Source organism: Malaclemys terrapin, chromosome 2 (genome assembly GCF_027887155.1).
Source record: "Malaclemys terrapin pileata isolate rMalTer1 chromosome 2, rMalTer1.hap1, whole genome shotgun sequence".
In the NCBI taxonomy this organism is placed as follows: domain Eukaryota; kingdom Metazoa; phylum Chordata; order Testudines; family Emydidae; genus Malaclemys; species Malaclemys terrapin.
Genome location: NC_071506.1, coordinates 206,791,742 through 206,810,626, shown reverse-complemented (window position 1 = coordinate 206,810,626; position 18,885 = coordinate 206,791,742). Strand labels below are relative to the sequence as shown.

The window sequence follows — 18,885 nt, the reverse complement described above, 5'->3', positions numbered from 1 at the left end:
TGCACATAAAGAAGGGATATTCAAATGCGCAAATATAGAATGAAGAAATAATGGGAAGGTGGTAGTATAGTGCCAGAGAGAGGAAGATCAAGGTGTTATAATGTGTGATAAATCAAGAGAGCTAGCAATGTGATGCTTTTGCAAAAAACCCCACCCCGGCTGTGATAGTCATGTTGCTAAAGCGCAATATAACATGCAGAGTAACTACCCTGGTGTACTCCATATTGGTTAAACCTCAATTGGAGTACTGTGTTCACATTTGGGCACTATACTTTAAAGGATGATGTTCAGAGGATAGCAACAAAAATTATTAAGCTATACAAATATATAAAGGAACATTAAAATTAGCACAGGGATTAATTATTCTTGGGAGTTAGTCTCAGCAAACAAATACTAGGCTTAAACTGCAGTAAAGAAATTCTAGGTTAGAGATGATGTTTTAAAATTAATTTGGGGGTTAATCTGTAGAATTTACCTTACAACTTCAAGGATATCAGATTTTTCTATGTTTTCTAGTGGGAAAGTAGATTCTCACAGTCCAGCTTGATATAATGAAACAGGCCCCCCTGCTGTGAAATAATAATTTTCACAGCAGCTTCATTCTTTGAATAGAAATGAAATAGTGAAAGGGTATTTCTAAAAACTGTTTAGAGATTATTTTTTTTAAATGTGCATGATGTATCTATTTTAGGTACTTATATGGCTCCCATGACTTTAGTATATGAGTGTCTTTAATATCTTTATCCTCACAACATCCCTGTGAGGTAAATTTTATTTCCGTTTTACAGACGGGGAAATTGAGGCTTGGAGACACTAAGTGACTTTTCCAACGTCACACAGGAAGTTTGTGGCAGACTAGGGAATTGAGCCCAGGTCTTCCAAGTCCCAGGTTAGAGCCCTAACTGCTGTATCATTTTCTCTCTGTTCCAGTCTTTTAACTCAGAATGCCCTTTCTGCCTTAACACACCTTGTCTTGGACACTATTGCAAATTATAGTTGTAAGTTCCAGCTTCTTATTTACGATCAACACTAAACATTTACTACTGTGGTTCTCCGGGTAACACGCTCCGTACAGCAGTATGTTTCCCAAAATGGAGACTGAAAACCTTATTAATCATATAAGCAGGCTTTTTCATGATGACTGTACCTTTGACGGCTGCGGCAGAGTGGAGGGATATTGTGACTTACACTGGTGTGAGGTCTGGAATTTGCTAGTTTAAGACCTGGGCCAGCATCAAAATAGCAAAGCTGGTCTAAAAGACCAGTGATATTTATCCTGTCCAACATCTTGTAAAGCTTTATAGTCAGTAGCAGAAAGCATGATGTCCCCATTCGCTGTTTTGGTCATCAGCTCCTTTGTGTTTATATTTCCAGGATTTATACCTCTCTCTTTATGCAGCTTGAGTAGCTGATGTTTCTTTAGCCCTTTCTAAGCCCACAAGATCTTAAGAAACAAGAAAACTTCTGCCCTCCTTGTTCCGGTGGCAGTTAAAATGCGATGTGTGTAGGATTTATTTTTCTTAAATGCTACTGAACATTCTGAAACTGCCGTAGATCTGTCCAGGTGCTTAATCAAATGCCTATTGTCGTCAATGAGCTTTGGATCAGGCCCTTAGGTTTTGTGGTTTTTTTTATGTCCAGTCTCCTGCTACTAGACATGGTTTACCCTGATCCAATGCATCCTTACATTAGAGAGGTAGCCCAGCACTGACTTCACCTTTCTTTGTTAGCTTCTTCCTGAACAAAGCAAGGTGGAAATGCCCTTAACAGATGGTGATGTGGTTAGTGCTTTAAACAATGCCAAATGCCATACATTGATTCTTTCTGCAAAATAACTTCTAATGCAAGGTAAACTCATGCAGAAATTATATAGATTTCAAACAAAAACTGTTACCATCTGCTCTGAGAAATAGTGTACCACAAACAAAGCTCTTTGTTACTTAGGACAGAAAATATTCATATCTCTATGTTTGAGAAACCATGGGCCTCATTCTCCTTTCACTTACACTGATGTAACTCCATTGTCTAGTGGAGTTACTGCTTATTTACACTGTGTAAATGAGAGGAGAATCGGGCTCTGTGTCTCTTAAACAACCATATCTCCTCGTTGCCTTTTAGATACAGCCCTGTCTGCTGCTGTCAGAACAGAGTCTCCAGACCTGATTTTCAGCCTCACAGACAAACCAGGCCTGCCTTTGAAGCTGGCTGATTTCTACCTCCCCCTACTCCTCAGGGAAAAGTTCGCTTTACATATTCATATCCTTGCTCAACTGCTTCCTTCAGAAATATTCAACTCCAATTAAACCTCCACCCAAAACCAGATGCTTCAAATCAAAGAAATAAAACTCTGGCCTCTGATGTATTGGCTAAGAAGAGTTGATTTTTCATAAAGCTGTTAGCTATAGCTCCATATAAACTACAAAAATACCCACATGAACACAGTTTTGTGAACCATGGGTATGACCCAGTGATGTTATATTGACTCCAAGAGCTGTTGCAGCTGTAAGAAGAATATCATGTGACTCATGATAAAATCATGGGAGTTTGCAGCACGGTTGTTTGAACCTTGATAGGTACCGAAGCTAAATTAGTGTTCCTTAACGTGGTTATAATGTTTTTCTGCCCAGAAAAATTGTTTTTATGACAGACTTTTAAAGAAAACCTCAAACTGTTGTCTACCATCGGTGCAGCTCTGCTAGTGCTAGCAATGATGGGAATGCTAGTGTAGCCAGAACAACTTTTTCTAGGGTGACCAGACAGCAAATGTGAAAAATGGGGCCAGAGGATGGGGGGTAATAGGAGCCTATATAAGAAAAAGACCCAAAAATCGGGACTGTCACTATAAAATCGGGACATCTGGTCACCCTAACTTTTTCCTATGTGTCATCTGATCTTGCTTCCAGCAAGTTGAAATCAAAGTGTTAAAAATACCTATGTCCAGTCTGTACTACTGCTTCCATATTGCTGGCACTAGAGAAGCACCTAGGGGCTAGACCAAATGTGGCTGAACTGCTAAAACTTCTCCGTGTAAACTAGGGCAATGAGTTCCCCTCCTGTTGATCAACTAGAACACTTTAGTCTTAAGAGAAGCAAACAGAAAACATTAAAGTTTTCTGTCTCTTTATAATTATCCCACAGATCCCTTGGTAGAATTAATTTGGGCAAATTTTGGCAGGCACATCTTAGATACGGAGAAGATTTATGTTGCATAAAACTGGTGCAGCAAGATCACCCTTTCACAGTTACAGGTACGCAAATAAACCTCCTTACCAGTTTCTATCACAGTAGAGACCCTTATTTGAAAAGATTCATTTAGTTTTCATAGGTATAATCACTGAAGCTTTCAGTTGAAATGGTAAATTAAGATTCCTAAATAGTTGTTGTTTCCAGTATATTTAAAAACATATATTTTTGCTCTTTTATGACATTTTTATTGAGCCTGTCTAAGTTATTTAAAGCCGTATACTTCCTGTCTAGAACACCCTTAGCTGCTGGGGATGTGAGATAAATGATAATGCATTTAATCCTTTTGGTTACTGAAAAAGTATTACTTCAGTACCACATCTGGCAGTTCTTTAAATAGTGTCAATGAATTGGTATAGCTTCTATGAAACTCGCACAACCACAGTGTCTCTTAAATATTTTTAATTAAAAAAAACTGAAGTGAAAGGACATGATACAATTATACCTGAGATCATGTTTATATTTTTAAGTATAACTTAGATTTGCAAATCTTTCAAGAAGTCAGATTCTTTTTCTGTCTCTCTCTCTCTGGGTTATGTTATGCATGAGGTCAGATTAGGTGACCATAAATTCCAAGGCAAGATGGGAACGTTCTGATTCTCTAATTTCAGAAAGTGTATATGTACTTCAGAAAGTTAAATGTTGGCAGATTTCAAGTAGTGACAGTGGTAATATTATCTAGCAATTAAGGCCCTGACCTTGAAGAATTTACTCACGTGCTTAACGTTATTACCATGAGTAGTCCCACTGAAATCAATGGGATTAATACTTGGTAGTAAAATTAAGCATGGACCTATTTTGCAGAATCAGGGTCTAAGGGAGTTCACAGCTATTCATAGGATCAGACCAAGTCAATGAGGACCCTTTCAGTTAAAATGCACATCCTGTGTAATGCAGGTTGATATTGGGATCCAGCCTTGAGTTTTCAGATCAGCAGATGCATTAATTTCTCACCTAGACAATAAATGAAGTTTCTTTGACAACATGATTTGTTAAGTCCTAAATATTTCTGTATTTCTGACTACTTTTTCTTTAACACCCATCTCGAGTATCTGAGATGCTGGACAGGTTTTAACAATTAAACTGAAAACTAGGCACAACATACATTCTGTCTCTAGAAACTTAGCAATTTGACTTTTGATGAACACACAGTCTCTCTCTCCTCTGTATTAGGATGGAAAAATGCACTCTTCCATTAATTTTTTTTTTCAGTACCTTCCAAATAGACGAGTAATCCTAATATTTAGAAGTAGATGCAGAAAGTTAACCACTTGTAGAGGACTATTAAATGCAAGGTGGAAGGGACTGTTAAAATCTCTTTGCTGAAAGGTGGATTTTTATATTGAAGGATGGCAATGGCTCTTTAGGAGCACTTATGGTTTGTGTACATATGTATTTTGGCATCATGTAAAATTTTTTTGACTTGTCTCTGGATTTAAAAACACACCTGACATGTTAGACTTTGAAAAGCGGCTACTGTTGTACACATGCAATAACTTTTTGAAAATATTAAGTCATTAAACCGAATTGATTGCTCTCTTGCCAAGATTGTCTTATCTCAATTTTTATCTAATATTAAAAAAAAAAACTTGAGTCAATAAAACTATTCTCTTATTTTTTTAAAAAATCACTGACGTTAAAATCTTAAAATTAGAGCTGTCAAGCAATTAAAAAAATTAATCACAATTAATCGCACTGTTAACCAGTAATGGAATACCATTTATTTAAATATTTATGGATGTTTTCTACATTTTCAAATATATTGATTTCAATTACAATACAGAACATAAAGTGTACAGTGCTCACTTTATATTTATTTTTGATTACAACTATTTGCACTGTAAAAAAACACACACAAAAGAAATAGTATTTTTCAGTTCACCTAATACAAGTATACCTCTACCCCGATATAGCGCTGTCCTTGGGAGCCAAAAAATCTTACCACGTTATAGGTGAAACCGCGTTATAACGAACTTGCTTTGATCCGCCGGAACGCGCAGCCCCGCTCCCCCAGAGCGCTGCTTTACTGCGTTATATCCGAATTCGTGTTATATCGGGTCGTATTATATCGGGGTAGAGGTGTACTGTAGTGTAATCTCTTTATCATGAAAGTTGAATTTACAAATGTAGGATTATGTACAAAAACTGCATTAAAAAATAAAACAATGTAAAATTTTAGAGTCTGCAAGTGCACCCAGTTCTACTTCTTGTTCAGCCAATTGCTCAGACAAACAAGTTTGTTTACATATGCAGGAGATAATGCTGCCTGCTTCTTGTTTACAATGTCACCTGAAAGTGAGAACAGGCATTCTCATGGCACTATTATAGCCGACGTCACAAGATATTTAAGTGCTAGATGTGCTAAAGATTCATATATCCCTTCATGCTTCAACCACCTTTCCAGGGGACGTGTGTCCAAGCTGATGACTGGTTCTGCTCGATAACAATTCACAGCAGTGCAGACCGATACATGTTCATTTTCATTATCTGAGTCAGATGCCACCAGCAGAAGGTTGATTTTCTTTTTTGGTGGTGCGGGTTCTGCAGTTTCTGCATCGGAGTGTTGCTCTTTTAAGACTTTTGAAAGCATGCTCCACACCTCATACCTCTCAGATTTTGGAAGGCACTTCAGATTCTTAAGCTTTGAGTCCAGTCCTGTGGCTATCTTTAGAAATCTCACATTGGTACCTTCTTTGCGTTTTGTGAAATCTGCAGTGTGTGGGTTTTTAAAATGAACACGTGCGGGGTCATCATCCGAGACGGCTATAACATGAAATATATGGCAGAATGTGGGTAAAACAGAGCAGGGGACGTACAATTTTCCCCTGAGGAGTTCAGTCAAAAATTTAATTAATGCATTATTTTTTTAACGAGCGTCATCAGCATGAAAGCATGTCCTCTGGAGTGGTGGCCGAAGCATGAAGGGGCATATGAATGTTTAGCATATCTAGCACATAAATACCTTACAAATCCAGCTACAAAAATGCCATGCAAAAATGCCTGTTCTCACTTTCTGGTGACATTGTAAATAAGAAGAGGTCACCATTATCTCCTGTAAATGTAAACAAACTTGTTTGTCTTAGCAGTTGGCTAAACAACAAGTAGGACTGGGTGAACTTGTAGGCTCTGAAGTTTTACATTGTTTTGGTTTTGAGTACAGTTATAGAACAAAAAAAATCCACATTTGTAAATTGCACTGTCACGACAAAGAGATTGCACTACAGTACTTGTATGAGGTGAATTGAAAGATCCTATTTCTATTGTTTATCATTTTTACAGTGCAAATATTTGTAATAAAAAAGAATATACACTGATTTAAATTACAACACAGAATACAATGTATATGAAAATGTAGAAGAGCATCCAAAATATTTAATACATTTCAATTGGTATTCTATTATTTAACAGTGCAATTAAAACTGTGATTAATCGTAATTAATTTTTTTTGAGTTAACTGCGATTAATCGACAACCCTACTTAAAATATATATTTCCAGACTAAGATACTGACTTTTAATGGGAAACTGTAATATAGATCCTTTTTAAAAGGGCGATAAAATCCTAGAATTAGTGGTTTATAATGGAAGCCAGATAAACGTGCTGTAGTTCAGAATCTACCAGATACCTTAGCAGTTGTTTTGATATTGTTTTATCTGCACTAGAATACACATTCTTTATGGGGAAAAAAGGACTCCATTCTATTGAGGAATTTATTCCTACTCAAGGGTTTGTTAGTGACAGTCATCCTCACCAGATGGTCAATGTTGTCAATATACACCAAACATAGCAATCATGTATACAACGGACCTCGCTAAATTTTGGCAAAAGTGACCCATTTCAACAAAGTGTGAGAAAAATCATTTTCTTCTGAATGTTAGAAATCTCCCAATGTAGCTTTCTGTGGGAAGATTTTTCCAGATTGATATTGAAGAAGAAGAAGGTATAAATACAGAAAAGAAAAGATTAGGAAATTGTAACAAATGGTCTAGGGAAAAAATTGCCTACCACATAGGATGTATTTTGTGTTGCTATGGCTGAATGTGTTTTGCTTGTTAATACGATGTGTTCAGTTACACATAATTTATAGGGCAACGTATATGATCATCAGTCTTTTGGATGAGATGTGAAACTGGGGAGCTGTTCTCTTGTGGTAATTAAAAATCTCATGCATTTTTATGTAAGTGTTGTTAAAGCTGTTAACATTGGAACATGGTCAGATTTCAGTTTGAGTAAGAAAGTTCTACAGAGTTAAATTCCCCTGCTGTTTCAGTTGGATATGATCCTCACTTCCTATTTTATTATTATTAATCATGTTCATTATGGTAGTGCATAAAGACCAACTGCATTGGGCCCCATTGTGCTAGGTACTGTACAGACACGGAGTACCGTAGTAGACAGCCCCTGCCCTGAAGAGCTTACAATCTAAACAGACAAGACAAGCACCGTGTGAAGGAAATGGGTGTTAACATGAAAGCAAAGTGAACAATGTGATGGTAGCTAACATCTTTTGGGGAAATGTTTAATTTTTTTTTTTTTTTGGTGGGTTTAGTTAGGAGGGAATAACATAAATGGAAAGGAAAAAGGGGAGAGGGGACATCAAGGGGGTGAAGGGGATAAGAGGGGCAGGTGGTGGAGTAAAGCTTAAGGTGAAGAGACAGTGAAGGAGAGGGCTGGAGCAAACAGCCAATCAGCACAGGGGAGAGAAAGTCCAGTCAGAACTACTATACAAAGTTCTCTGAATGCCCAAACATTTGGCTGCTGCTCCAGCTGGAGTCTCTGGCTGCTTTTTCTCTGCAGGTTTTCCCCAAGACCAGGTGTGGCGGGGAGGCACCACCTGGGCAGTAGTTTCCTCAGAGTGTGGCGGAATCTCACAGTTGTGCATCTGAGGGGATGCCAAGGGGAGGAGCAGCCCTGGCTGGGCCCATTTAACCCACTTCTCTCCCAGTGCTGCAGTCCCTGCTTCTGCAGCTGCTCCTACCAGCTCCTACCTAACTGCTGTGCTGTGTTTTGTTAAATAGTTGAAGCGTTTCTCCCCAGCAGTGGATGCATTGCAGTGGTGGGTTAAGGGATTCCTATGTATAATTTATAAGTCTTCTGATAAAGTTTGAAAAGTCTTGGGCTCCTTCTGGACAAGAAGTTCTCTATAAACGTTAGATTATCTCTAAAACGCAGTTTTATATTTATTGACTTTCTTTTTGGTTTTCAGCTCCCTTTCTGCAGCCTGGAATCTTCTACATGCTTCTCATACCGTTATGCAGAAGGAGCTTTCTGAGTTTCATTTGTAAAGCAGAAGACGACTATTTTTGATTCTTTTTCACATGCAAGTATGGACATTATAATCTATGATGATTACTCCAATCCACCGCTTCAGAGATATTGAGAGGAAACCTGAATACCTCCAGCCAGACAAGTGTGTTCCACCTCCTAGCCATAGTTCCTTGGGAACAATGTGGTTTATTCGAGATGGCTGTGGTATTGCATGTGCTGTTGTTACCTGGATGCTTGTCTTCTATGCAGACTTTGTAGTCCTTCTTGTTATGTTAGTTCCATCAAGAGACTATATTTATAGTGTGATCAATGGGATATTGTTCAACATGTTGGCTTTCCTGGCTTTGGCTTCACATTTTCGAGCTATGCTATCAGATCCGGTAAGTATACTGTTATGTTTTTCTTGCCTGCCAGATATAGGGTAACTTGGGCCCTTGGTGAATAGCAGGTTTAAATAACTTGTCTGTGTCATCGTGATCAGTAAGCTTGGTGTTGTGGTATGCTACTATATCATTCTGTTGTGTCAGATTAACTCACCAAATGTAAAGGACCGAATCTCAGATTCTCTTGAGCCTGGTATGAACAGCTTCCTAGTAGTGTGAAAAGGGAAAGAGCGAGAGAGACTACCACCCTTTTACTCACCAGTACTAGATATAATGTTTGTGGCTTGTCATGACCTGACAAGCCGGAAAGCTAGAAAAACTTGTTTCAATTGTCTATCTTATCAGATGTCACTACAGCGGAATGGGGTAGGGAAAAAATTACGATGACTTCTGTAATAAAAATGTTATGATTCTTTTTCACATTAATGATTTAGCTGAAATTATTGGATTATACCTAATAATTTGTTTGTCTGTTTTAGCATTAAATCCCCCTAATAATATCAGCCCATATCTCTGTGGCTTCAAAAATGTATCAGACTCTTCGTAACTGGAAGGCTAAACATTCTAAGGTTAGATTTGAAACACAAGATGGATAGTGCAGTATCCAGGGACTTTGCCCTGGTCAGAAACGCAGTTCTACCCTCCTTTCTCCTTGCATCTCTGAACTGTTGGGAAGGGGATTTTTATCAGAGTGCTATCCCTAAATCTTCTTTGATGGCCCTGTCTTTCATATCTGTCTAGTAGATTAAATTTAAAATTATTGTTCTTCTAGCTGACGGAAAGGAGAGTAAGTTTTGTCTCTTCTGCCTTCAGAGTCTAGTAGCTGGTGTTGGGAATGTTGAAAGGGTCTCTGCCTCTCTGATCCCTCCCCCAAGCTCCATTTTGTGGATAAAACCCCCCACCATGAAAACTCGAATGGCTGTATTTATTGCTTAGCTTGCATCTTATTCAGGAACATCAGCAGGGAACTGACCTAGTTCTGGGCAGTTTCACTGTTGCTTACTGTAAAGTTGACTCTTGGTCACTTCATAATGCTGTTGCTTGGCAAAACTATGAGTGGGAGTGGAGGTGCTCAAGGTTTCTGTCGTCAGACTCAGGAATACAGCACTGCAGCAATTTACATACAGTTCATATTTTGAAGGATTTCTTTTTTTATTGTAAACTATTTGAAAGACAGTAGTGTCCCTAAGAACCAACAGGCAATGGGGTCCAATTGTGCTAGGCACTGTATAGACATAGAGTAAGAGACAGTTCTTGCCACAGAGAGTTTCCAATCTAAATAGAACAGGCAGACAAAGGGTAGGAGAAAAGGACATAATGCAGAAGTAGAGTGATAAGTAAATGTCATGTTAGTTCCACATTTATTTATATATGGTGGCTGGCAGAGGGGCTAATGGGTGTTGAGGTTTTTTTGTCAATTCTTTGGTTGGGTTTTGTTATGAGCACATCAGCTAAACAGAAAGACAAAAGAATGGGGGCATAGAAGGGATATGATGAGGACAGGATAGGTGCAGCAAGGCAGAGGTGAGGAAACTGTGAGGCAGGGGGGCTAGAGCAAAGAGCCAGTCACTACAGGGAAGAGCATGTCCAGTGTCAAAAATGTAGTTGAAAGCATTGTTGCTATAAAAACTCTTCCACCAAAAGTCAATTGTAATGTTACTTTCCTAACACAAGATTTATTTTAATGTAGGCTCCTGTTTATATATGTACCTCCACACTAGCAGTCATTCATGTGGTATGTTTCAGGCTTTTTTTAATTAACATTTTTGCAGTGAAATTGTTAATATTAAGGTTAGAGATCTTTAATTTCTTGTCTTTTGAGAGTTAAGGTTCCTTCAGCAACATTAACTCAGCAATATTAAAGATGCATATTTAAGGAGAGAATTCAAAAACTGCACCATCGTAGAGAATGCAAGAATGTTACCTAGTCTTATTTTTTTTTCTGGGCCTTTTTTTTTTTTTTTTAAAGTGGTATTTGTATACTTAACATCTCTCTAAAAGTTCTCATTTAAAAAACCCTAAACAAATTGGACGTTTATTGAACACATGCAAAATATGTTTGCTTACATTAAATGTTGCAGACAAAAACATTTCAGTTGTGTAACTTTTATGAGGACACATGCATATGTCCAGTTTGCTGTGACACAAGGTCAGATCATACGTCCAAGTAAACAGATAAGGATTACACCCTGCTTATTATTTATGTACTCTACTATGGCCTTACAATAGTGTCCTTTCTGTATCTTTCTCTTGCTCAATCAAATTCTGAAATATTGTGGTTGATGTTAGGGAAACTTGCACCTCTCTTCCCTTCCAAGAACTTGAACTGGGTCTCTTGATGTTATTGGCGAACAACTGTGGGTACTGAAATCTTTGTTTTCATTTCCAGGGTGCTGTGCCCAAAGGTAATGCCACAAAAGAATTCATTGAGAGCTTACAGCTGAAGCCAGGACAGGTTGTTTATAAGTGTCCAAAATGCTGTAGCATCAAACCAGACAGAGCACATCACTGCAGGTACAGTCACTTGTATGTTGTGATTTAATGATGTGATGCTGTGGTTCAGGATTAAAAGAAAGCACTTATGTGGTGGACCAGTGTACTGTTGTAGGATATAAAAAGCAACAAAGAGTCCTGTGGCACCTTAAAGACTAACAGATGTATTGGAGCATAAGCTTTTGTGGGTAAATACCCACTTCGTCAGACACATGTTGTAGGATGGGATTTCCAAGGGGGCTTAAAGGATTTATCCACCTAACTCCCATTGACCCCTAATGTGAGTTGGGTGCCTAACTCTCTTAAACTCCTCTGAAAATCTCAGTGCTCAACGAAGACCATAAAATGTAGCGTGTCCCAGAATGCTTTGATATTGTGCCTTGTGACATGATGATGCTTTCTGATTGTGAGGCACTTTGCTTGGCGTCAGCTCCTTGACCCTACTGGCAACACAAGCACTCCCCTCCAGGTCTTGTGCTCTTTTTACAGGTTAGCAATAGGGAAACACCAATCCCTGAGTCCTGCGAGAATACCCTTTAGTGTCCAGCCCCTGTTTCATTGGACACTCACAGAATTACTAGGCCTGCTGTTCCCAAAGGAACAGCACACCACAGCTTACTAATTCTTACTAATACTTAGAACATAGCTCCACTTCATACACAGCCAGAGTCAGAGGTGGGCCACGAGGGCGACTGTCCAGAGTGCCGTGGTGGGAAGGGGAAGAGGGGTGCTGTGAGGCAGTGCAGAGGTGTGTGCTGGCAGGGGAGCGTTGCAAACTCGCAGAGGTGACGCATGGGGGGTGCTCAGATTTCTCCCAGCAGCGGAATGTGGGGCGGGGGTGTGAGCGGTGATGCACAGATACTACTCGTCCCCTCCTCCCAACATTCCTCCGCACCCCCTTAGGAGGCTATGATTAGGGGAGTGAGGAGCAATGCCAGGACTCCCTGCATCCAGGTCACTTTCCCCACCTGGACTGTGCTGTGAGGCGAGCATCAGAAGCTGATACTTGGGCTGTGTAAGGGTGTGGGCAGGAGAGTAAGTTCATAGAGGAATTAGGTAAGTTCATGGAGGATAGGTCCATCAGTGGCTATTAGCTAAGATGGTCATGGATGCAACCCTATGCTCTGGGTGTCCCTAAAACTCTGGTGGCCAGAAGCTGGGACTGATGGTGGAATGGGTCCCTCGATAAATTGCCTTGTTCTGTTAACTTCTTCTGAAGCATCTAGCAACAGTCAGATTTTAAGCTGTCATAGGATAAGAGGAAAGCTCCTCCCATGGATCGGTAACTGGTTAAAAGATAGGAAACAAAGGATAGGAATAAACAGTCAGTTCTCAGAATGGAAAGAGGTAAATAGTGGTGCCTCCCCAGGGGTCTGTACTGGGACCAGTCCTATTCAACATATTCATAAATGATCTGGATAAAGGGGTAAACAGAGAGGTGGCAAAATTTGCAGATGATACAAAACTACTCAGGTAGTTAAGTCCCAGGCAGACTGCGAAGAGCTACAAAAGGATCTCTCAAAACTGGGTGATTGGGCAACAAAATGGCAGATGAAATTCAGTGGTGTTAAATGCAAAATAATGCACATTGGAAAACATAATCCAACTATACATATAAAAGGATGGGGTCTAAATTAGCTGTTACCACTCAAGCAAGAGATCTTGGAGTCATTTTGGATGGTTCTCTGAAAACATCCACTCAATGTGCAGTGACAGTCAAAAAAGCTAACAGAATGTTGGGATCATTAAGAAGGGATAGATAATAAGACAGAAAATATCATGTTGCCTCTGTATAAATCCATGGTATGCCCACATCTTGAAAACTGCATGCAGATGTGATCGCCCCATCTCAAAAAAGGTAGATTGGAATTGGAAAAGGTTCAGAAAAGGGCAACAAAAATTATTAGGGGTATGGAATGGCTTCCGTATGAGGAAAGATTAATAAGACTGGGACTTTTCAGCTTGGAAAAGAGACGACTAAGGGGGCATATGATAGAGGTCTATAAAATCATGACTGGTGTGGAGAAAGTAAATAAGGAAGTGTTATTTACTCCTTCTCAGAACACAAGAACTAGGGGTCGCCAAATGAAATTAATAGGCAGCAGGTTTAAAACAAACAAAAGGAAGTATTTCTTCACACACGCACAGTCAATCTGTGGAAATCATTGCCAGGGGATTTTGTGAAGGCAAGAGGATCCCTCTAACCCTTATGTACCCCCATCTGGTACAAATTGATCTCTGGGTCACAGTCACATTTGAACCAGAATTATTCACCAGTGGTTAAAAGCGATTGAAAATGACATGTGAGTCATGCACATTACTTTCTTTGTCATTGTTTATTTGTGGACCAAATTTCTTCAAGCATGTCAGTCACTTGTCCATGACAAGTGTGAAATTTTAAAAGGCATAAGAATATCTTAATTATTTTCAAATCACTTTTTCACAGTTATGAAATATATTATTATTTAAAAGAAAGTATTTTTTCTGGGAGAGTGGTGTATAAATACAGGGAAGGCTGTTGCACATAGCTCAATGTGAGCACGTTAAAGTTATAGTTGCAGTTATAAGCAGCAAGACTGCAGAAGGTTGATATAGCTCTGATTGTATTAAATCTTACTTTGCTAGTCTGTCACTGGGTCCTCTGTTGTCAAGATAATCAGTGATATACGGCATGGGTAAGTGGGAATGAAACAGGAAGAGAAATGGGTAAAAGAGTGAACTGAGAAAAGTCCATAAAAAGTGGCATGTCTCAAAATACTAGTGTCTTCATTCACAGACCTGATGGCATTTGTGACTTTGGCTTTAATTAGCCCTTTTTATTACTACTAAATTAATTTAAAACTTGCTTTAAATACAGGTAATTTAATTACAGATTTAGAATCATTTCCATATTTTGACTTACAAAGGACAAACCAAAATTATGGAACCTAAATTATACCTGTGGTGGAGAGTTGGGGCTTCCCCCCCCACACACACACATTTTGTTTCAGTAAGTAGTTAAAGGATCTGTATGAGCTTCATCATTCCCCTTCCCCCCCAGTGTATTCCTAGAGGATTTCCATGAAAGGACTGCAGTTACTTTCACTCTAGGGGGTTATGCTGCCTTGTGCTGCCATCTGTCTCTTTAGATTTGGGGGAGCTATAGCTACCACCACCAACAACCCTTTTCTGCTAACTAGGGATGTAAAATGTTAACCAGGGGTTAACGGTTAAGGTGGGTTAACCGGTAAAACTAATGCTTACTGGTTAACCAGTTAACATTTTACATGGCTAATTCTCAGGCCATCTCCAATGCCCATTGAAGTCCATGGGAATCTTTTAAAATAAATAAATATTTCCCTGTTGTTCTGTGTGTGGGTGTCTCACAGCAGGATCATACGCATGCACAGCAGAGGGTGTTGGTTGCCATGTGCTTGAGAGTTCCTGCTGTTCACATGATCGTATCAGCCAGTTGCACCCAACTAACTGCTCCTTCTGGTCATGAGCTTCTGGCCCTGCTCCTGGGAAGGAAGGAGGGTGATCCCTACTAACCTTTTGGCCCTGTCTCTGCCATCTAGCCTGAAGCGTCTGAGGGTGGAGAGTCTTTGCTGCTTCCCACTCCCTGCCTTACCCTAGTCTCAGCTCTTGGAAGTTAATTCAGCCCCAGCTCTCACCCTGTCCCCCCATTGGCTCCTGCAGGTGATGTCATAGCTCCAGCCCCTTGCTGCCTCCCATCCCTACTACTTAGGACTCCTGTGTGGGCTACTGTCTCTCTCCCATCTTGGCCTGCCTGCTCCATGTCATTCCTCCGGAGGGGACTCCTTCCCTCGCCTCTCAACCCAGTGTCTCATGGCTTCCCCCCAAATGCTGCAGAGAGTAGGTGGTAGATACCTGCTTCTCAGCTAGTCATCTTGTCTATCTCCAAGATCTTGTGGAGCAGCCTGGGGAAAGGGCACCCGCTCCTCCTGTGGTATGCCCTCTGGCTCATAAACGGATCCAAGGGGTAATGAAGAGGATGACTTGCTCCCTCACTATGCCTCCCGGTACTCCCTAGCTGTGTGAATGAGTGCAGGGAAAGAAAGAGGCTTCCCTTACTCTCCTTGTGCTCTCTTGCACCCACATGGGAGTTCATTGATGAAGGTACTGCTGGGCATGCCCTGCTCCCTACCTCTTTCTGATAGTGCTCTCTTGGCCTCTGTAGAGGTTTGGGGAGTAAAAAATAGTCTTCCTTGGGCCTATAGCCAGCGGTCCAGGGAAGAGGAGAGCCTCTCTAGCCCTGGACTTATACACAGAACAGTCTCTACTGCTGTGTTACTCTTGCAGAGATGGGAAGAATGTGCATGTGAGCTACCAGCAGAATAGAGCATGAGACTGGACATGAAACTGACAAACAATGAGACAGTAAAACTGATTATACCCAAAGGTGCACATGCACACATCTAATAAACTGGCGGAAAAACTAATTTTGTCTATCTTAGTCACCATAGGTGGTGTGTGTCATCAAAAGGACAATTTTAAAGCAACTAATTTTATTTTTAAGTTAGGGTGCCCTTTTAAATACGCATATTTTTAAATAACAATAACTTTAAGCTACTTCCTGCAATACAAAGCTTCTTGTGTTAGTGATGACTAATCTGGGGGCAAATATTGACCTGAGTAACTTTGTCTGCTTGAGGAGAAAAAATCTTAGGGCCCAATCCTGCAAAGCCTACTGGTCCTGAGCCTGCACAGTCTGACATCCAAGATCAAGATCTTAGTTGCTTATTTGCATCTTGGGAATTTTATTTCTTGCCTTTGGGGACTGTTTCCTTCCAAGATCTGTAATAAATACTTGACTATTTCAAAATAGGGATGTTAATATTTATTAATTTTTTTGGTTGTTGTTTTATTGTCAGTGCATTCTTGTAATTAGTTTCTTTACGCGTTTTGAGTTTTTTTTTTTTTTTTTTTTAAGGTCAAAACAGTTTAACTTTATAATAAGAAAAATAGAATAAGCAGAACACTCCATTTCTCTGTTTAAATCCTGTGAGGGTGGTTGTGAAACCACATATTCCTGATTTTTCAAATTCAGTTTTCATACTTTTTTGTGCATTTTAGCACCAGGGGACTGGCTTTCTTCACTGCTGTATCATAAGATAGAAGAGCAAAAAGGCTTTTATGATATTAGTTGGAGATTTAAAATGCCAGTGAAGTAGCAGTGACTAGTAAACTAAGAGAAACTAACATTACAATGAATTAATCATCTTTGATTGTTTGACTCCTAAGCACAGTATGCATTTGCAGCTTTTATTTTTTAGAATTTGTAATTAGAATTGTTACTTTAGTGCTTCTGCCCACTTTTGCTGAGTGCTTAAAATCTATTTTTTTAATTGTGGTGATGGTGTCTCAGTGACTCCCACTAGTAAATTAATCCAGTGCCTGATTGACTTCATTGTCAGGTATTTTTCTGAAAAAATAATTAGAATTTTCCATTTTTTTTTTAATAAAGCTCCTGTCAGAGTAAATTTAATAAATAGGAACAATTTCAGTAATTTATTACAAAGGTTATTCTGAGAAGTTTATCCATTGCTGTATCCTATGATTTTATTTTTTATTCTACTACTTTGAAACTCTCACAGAGCCTGGAGGGCAAACCCAGACTAGATTAAATCAATTTCATTTCATTTGCTTAAGTTTAATGTTCAATCTCTGTATATTAGTGGAACCATTAATCATAATGTTACTTTGTTGTGATTTGCCATTTACTTTTGGCGCGACTGCAATTAGGGACAATAGGATGGTTGACAATTTTGAACAGAAGTAGCCAAATTTTTGTGTGTGTGTGTGTGTGTGTGTTTTCCAGGTGCCCAATATTTTCTTTGTACTCTTGCTGTATTTTCTGAAAACCACACACTATAAAGATTTTTGTTCTTTATTTCAGTGTTTGCAAGAGGTGTATTCGGAAAATGGATCATCACTGTCCATGGGTTAATAACTGTGTAGGAGAGAATAACCAGAAGTACTTTGTACTGTTTACAGTAAGTTGTTTATTGAGTAAATTTTTCTGTCCAACCAGAGACAATGAAATTCCATGACTGTTAAACAGCTGTGAAGATATATATAAAGTAGAACCACAACTGGGAAATATATTACAAATTAGCAAAATTAAATAATTAAGGAGCAAATGTAATAAAAGAACAGGAATAAGTCATCACCAAAGGTACTTTGCCATTTATTTTGTCAATTGTGTAGCATTAGTTGGTATAATACATAGCGTAACAGTAAATATACCTCACAAAATACTCCACAGTAATAATAGTGAAGTCTCAATCAGCTTTTTGGGGTAGGGGCTGACTTTTTGTTCTGTATTAATATTTTATTTATAGAGTACTTTGCACAATGGAGTTCAGGTCCATGACTAGGGTTCCAAGATGCTACAGTAATACAAATAATAATAAGATTGTGCCTCATTATTGCATCTGCTGTTACCTCTTTGCTGTCAGGGTGGAGAGAAACCTCATATTTTTGGCAGGGATTACAAGGGTTCTACTTGTAAGTAGCCAATGTTGGCACTCAAAAATCAGGCAGAAATGCTTCTGATTTTCTTACTGTGTACTGTATCTACTGTACATAGAGCAAAAGTATGGGAGTGCAAACTTAATTACCACGTTAAACAGTGAAATCTGGGCTCCATTGAAGTCAATGACAAAAATCCCAGGATTTCACCCAAAAAGTTAATGTCAAGAGAATATTACAGTTTGCACAATTGACTTTTAGTGTTGTTCCATTTTATCAGTAATCTTTTATGGTAAATCTCTAGGTAGAAGATGGTCTGTTATGATATTAGGAAATAGGTGCAAGTCTTCAGTCAGACTTGAAGTAAGAATTGAAATAAATGTATGAACCCTTTAATTTGCTTTTCACTGTATGGTGTATTTTGCTATTGCCAGAGGCACAGCTAGTCAACTTTCTTTTTGCGGCACAATACCTAGTTTAGTTGGGAAAACAGGAAAATATTTACACCAGGTACTTTTCCACCGGACTAGTCTCTCCTCCGTCTGATTAAACCTGTACTAGCTTTAGAGGGAGGAATGGGAAACATAAATATATCTCTCCTTTCAATATCCAGATTGGAATACAATTCCTAGCTGGTTCATCCCGAATGTGGGATGTTGGATTTCAGTTTCAGCTAAATTTGACAAGTCTCTCTTTCAAAATGGACTATATTAAACACCTAATCTGTCTGAGGAAAAGATGAAACAAGTTTTTCTATTAATCTTTTTAAGGGCTCAGGAGGAGAAAGGATGGTAGCATATAAAAGCATCAAAAGAAAAATATTTTTCCATTGTCTTTCACTTGCACCTCATTTGGAAGATATTATGTTCCCATATTTGTTAGTATTTGTTTCATTCTATATCACTACAATGAAAACCTTCCTAGGTATATATGTGTATGTTGCAAGTGGTGGGGGTAGAAATGCCTATAGGTAACAATTTAAAATTTTCCATGCTAAGTGTCTGCCTCATGTTTACATTTATTTA

The 18,885-nt window shown here is 39.0% G+C and overlaps 1 protein-coding gene across 2 annotated transcripts in view; it reads left to right on the top strand.

Moving 5' to 3' along the window:
* The window catches only part of ZDHHC3 (zinc finger DHHC-type palmitoyltransferase 3), a 40,539-nt gene that overhangs the window by 5,523 nt on the left and 16,131 nt on the right, over positions 1-18,885 (top strand). For both annotated transcript variants that reach the window (XM_054020162.1, XM_054020161.1), the window contains exons 2-4: positions 8,449-8,890; positions 11,283-11,407; positions 17,286-17,382. In XM_054020162.1, the coding sequence (XP_053876137.1) occupies positions 8,585-8,890; positions 11,283-11,407; positions 17,286-17,382 (528 nt within the window). In that variant the 5' untranslated portion in view covers positions 8,449-8,584. The remainder of the gene's footprint in view (positions 1-8,448; positions 8,891-11,282; positions 11,408-17,285; positions 17,383-18,885) is intronic.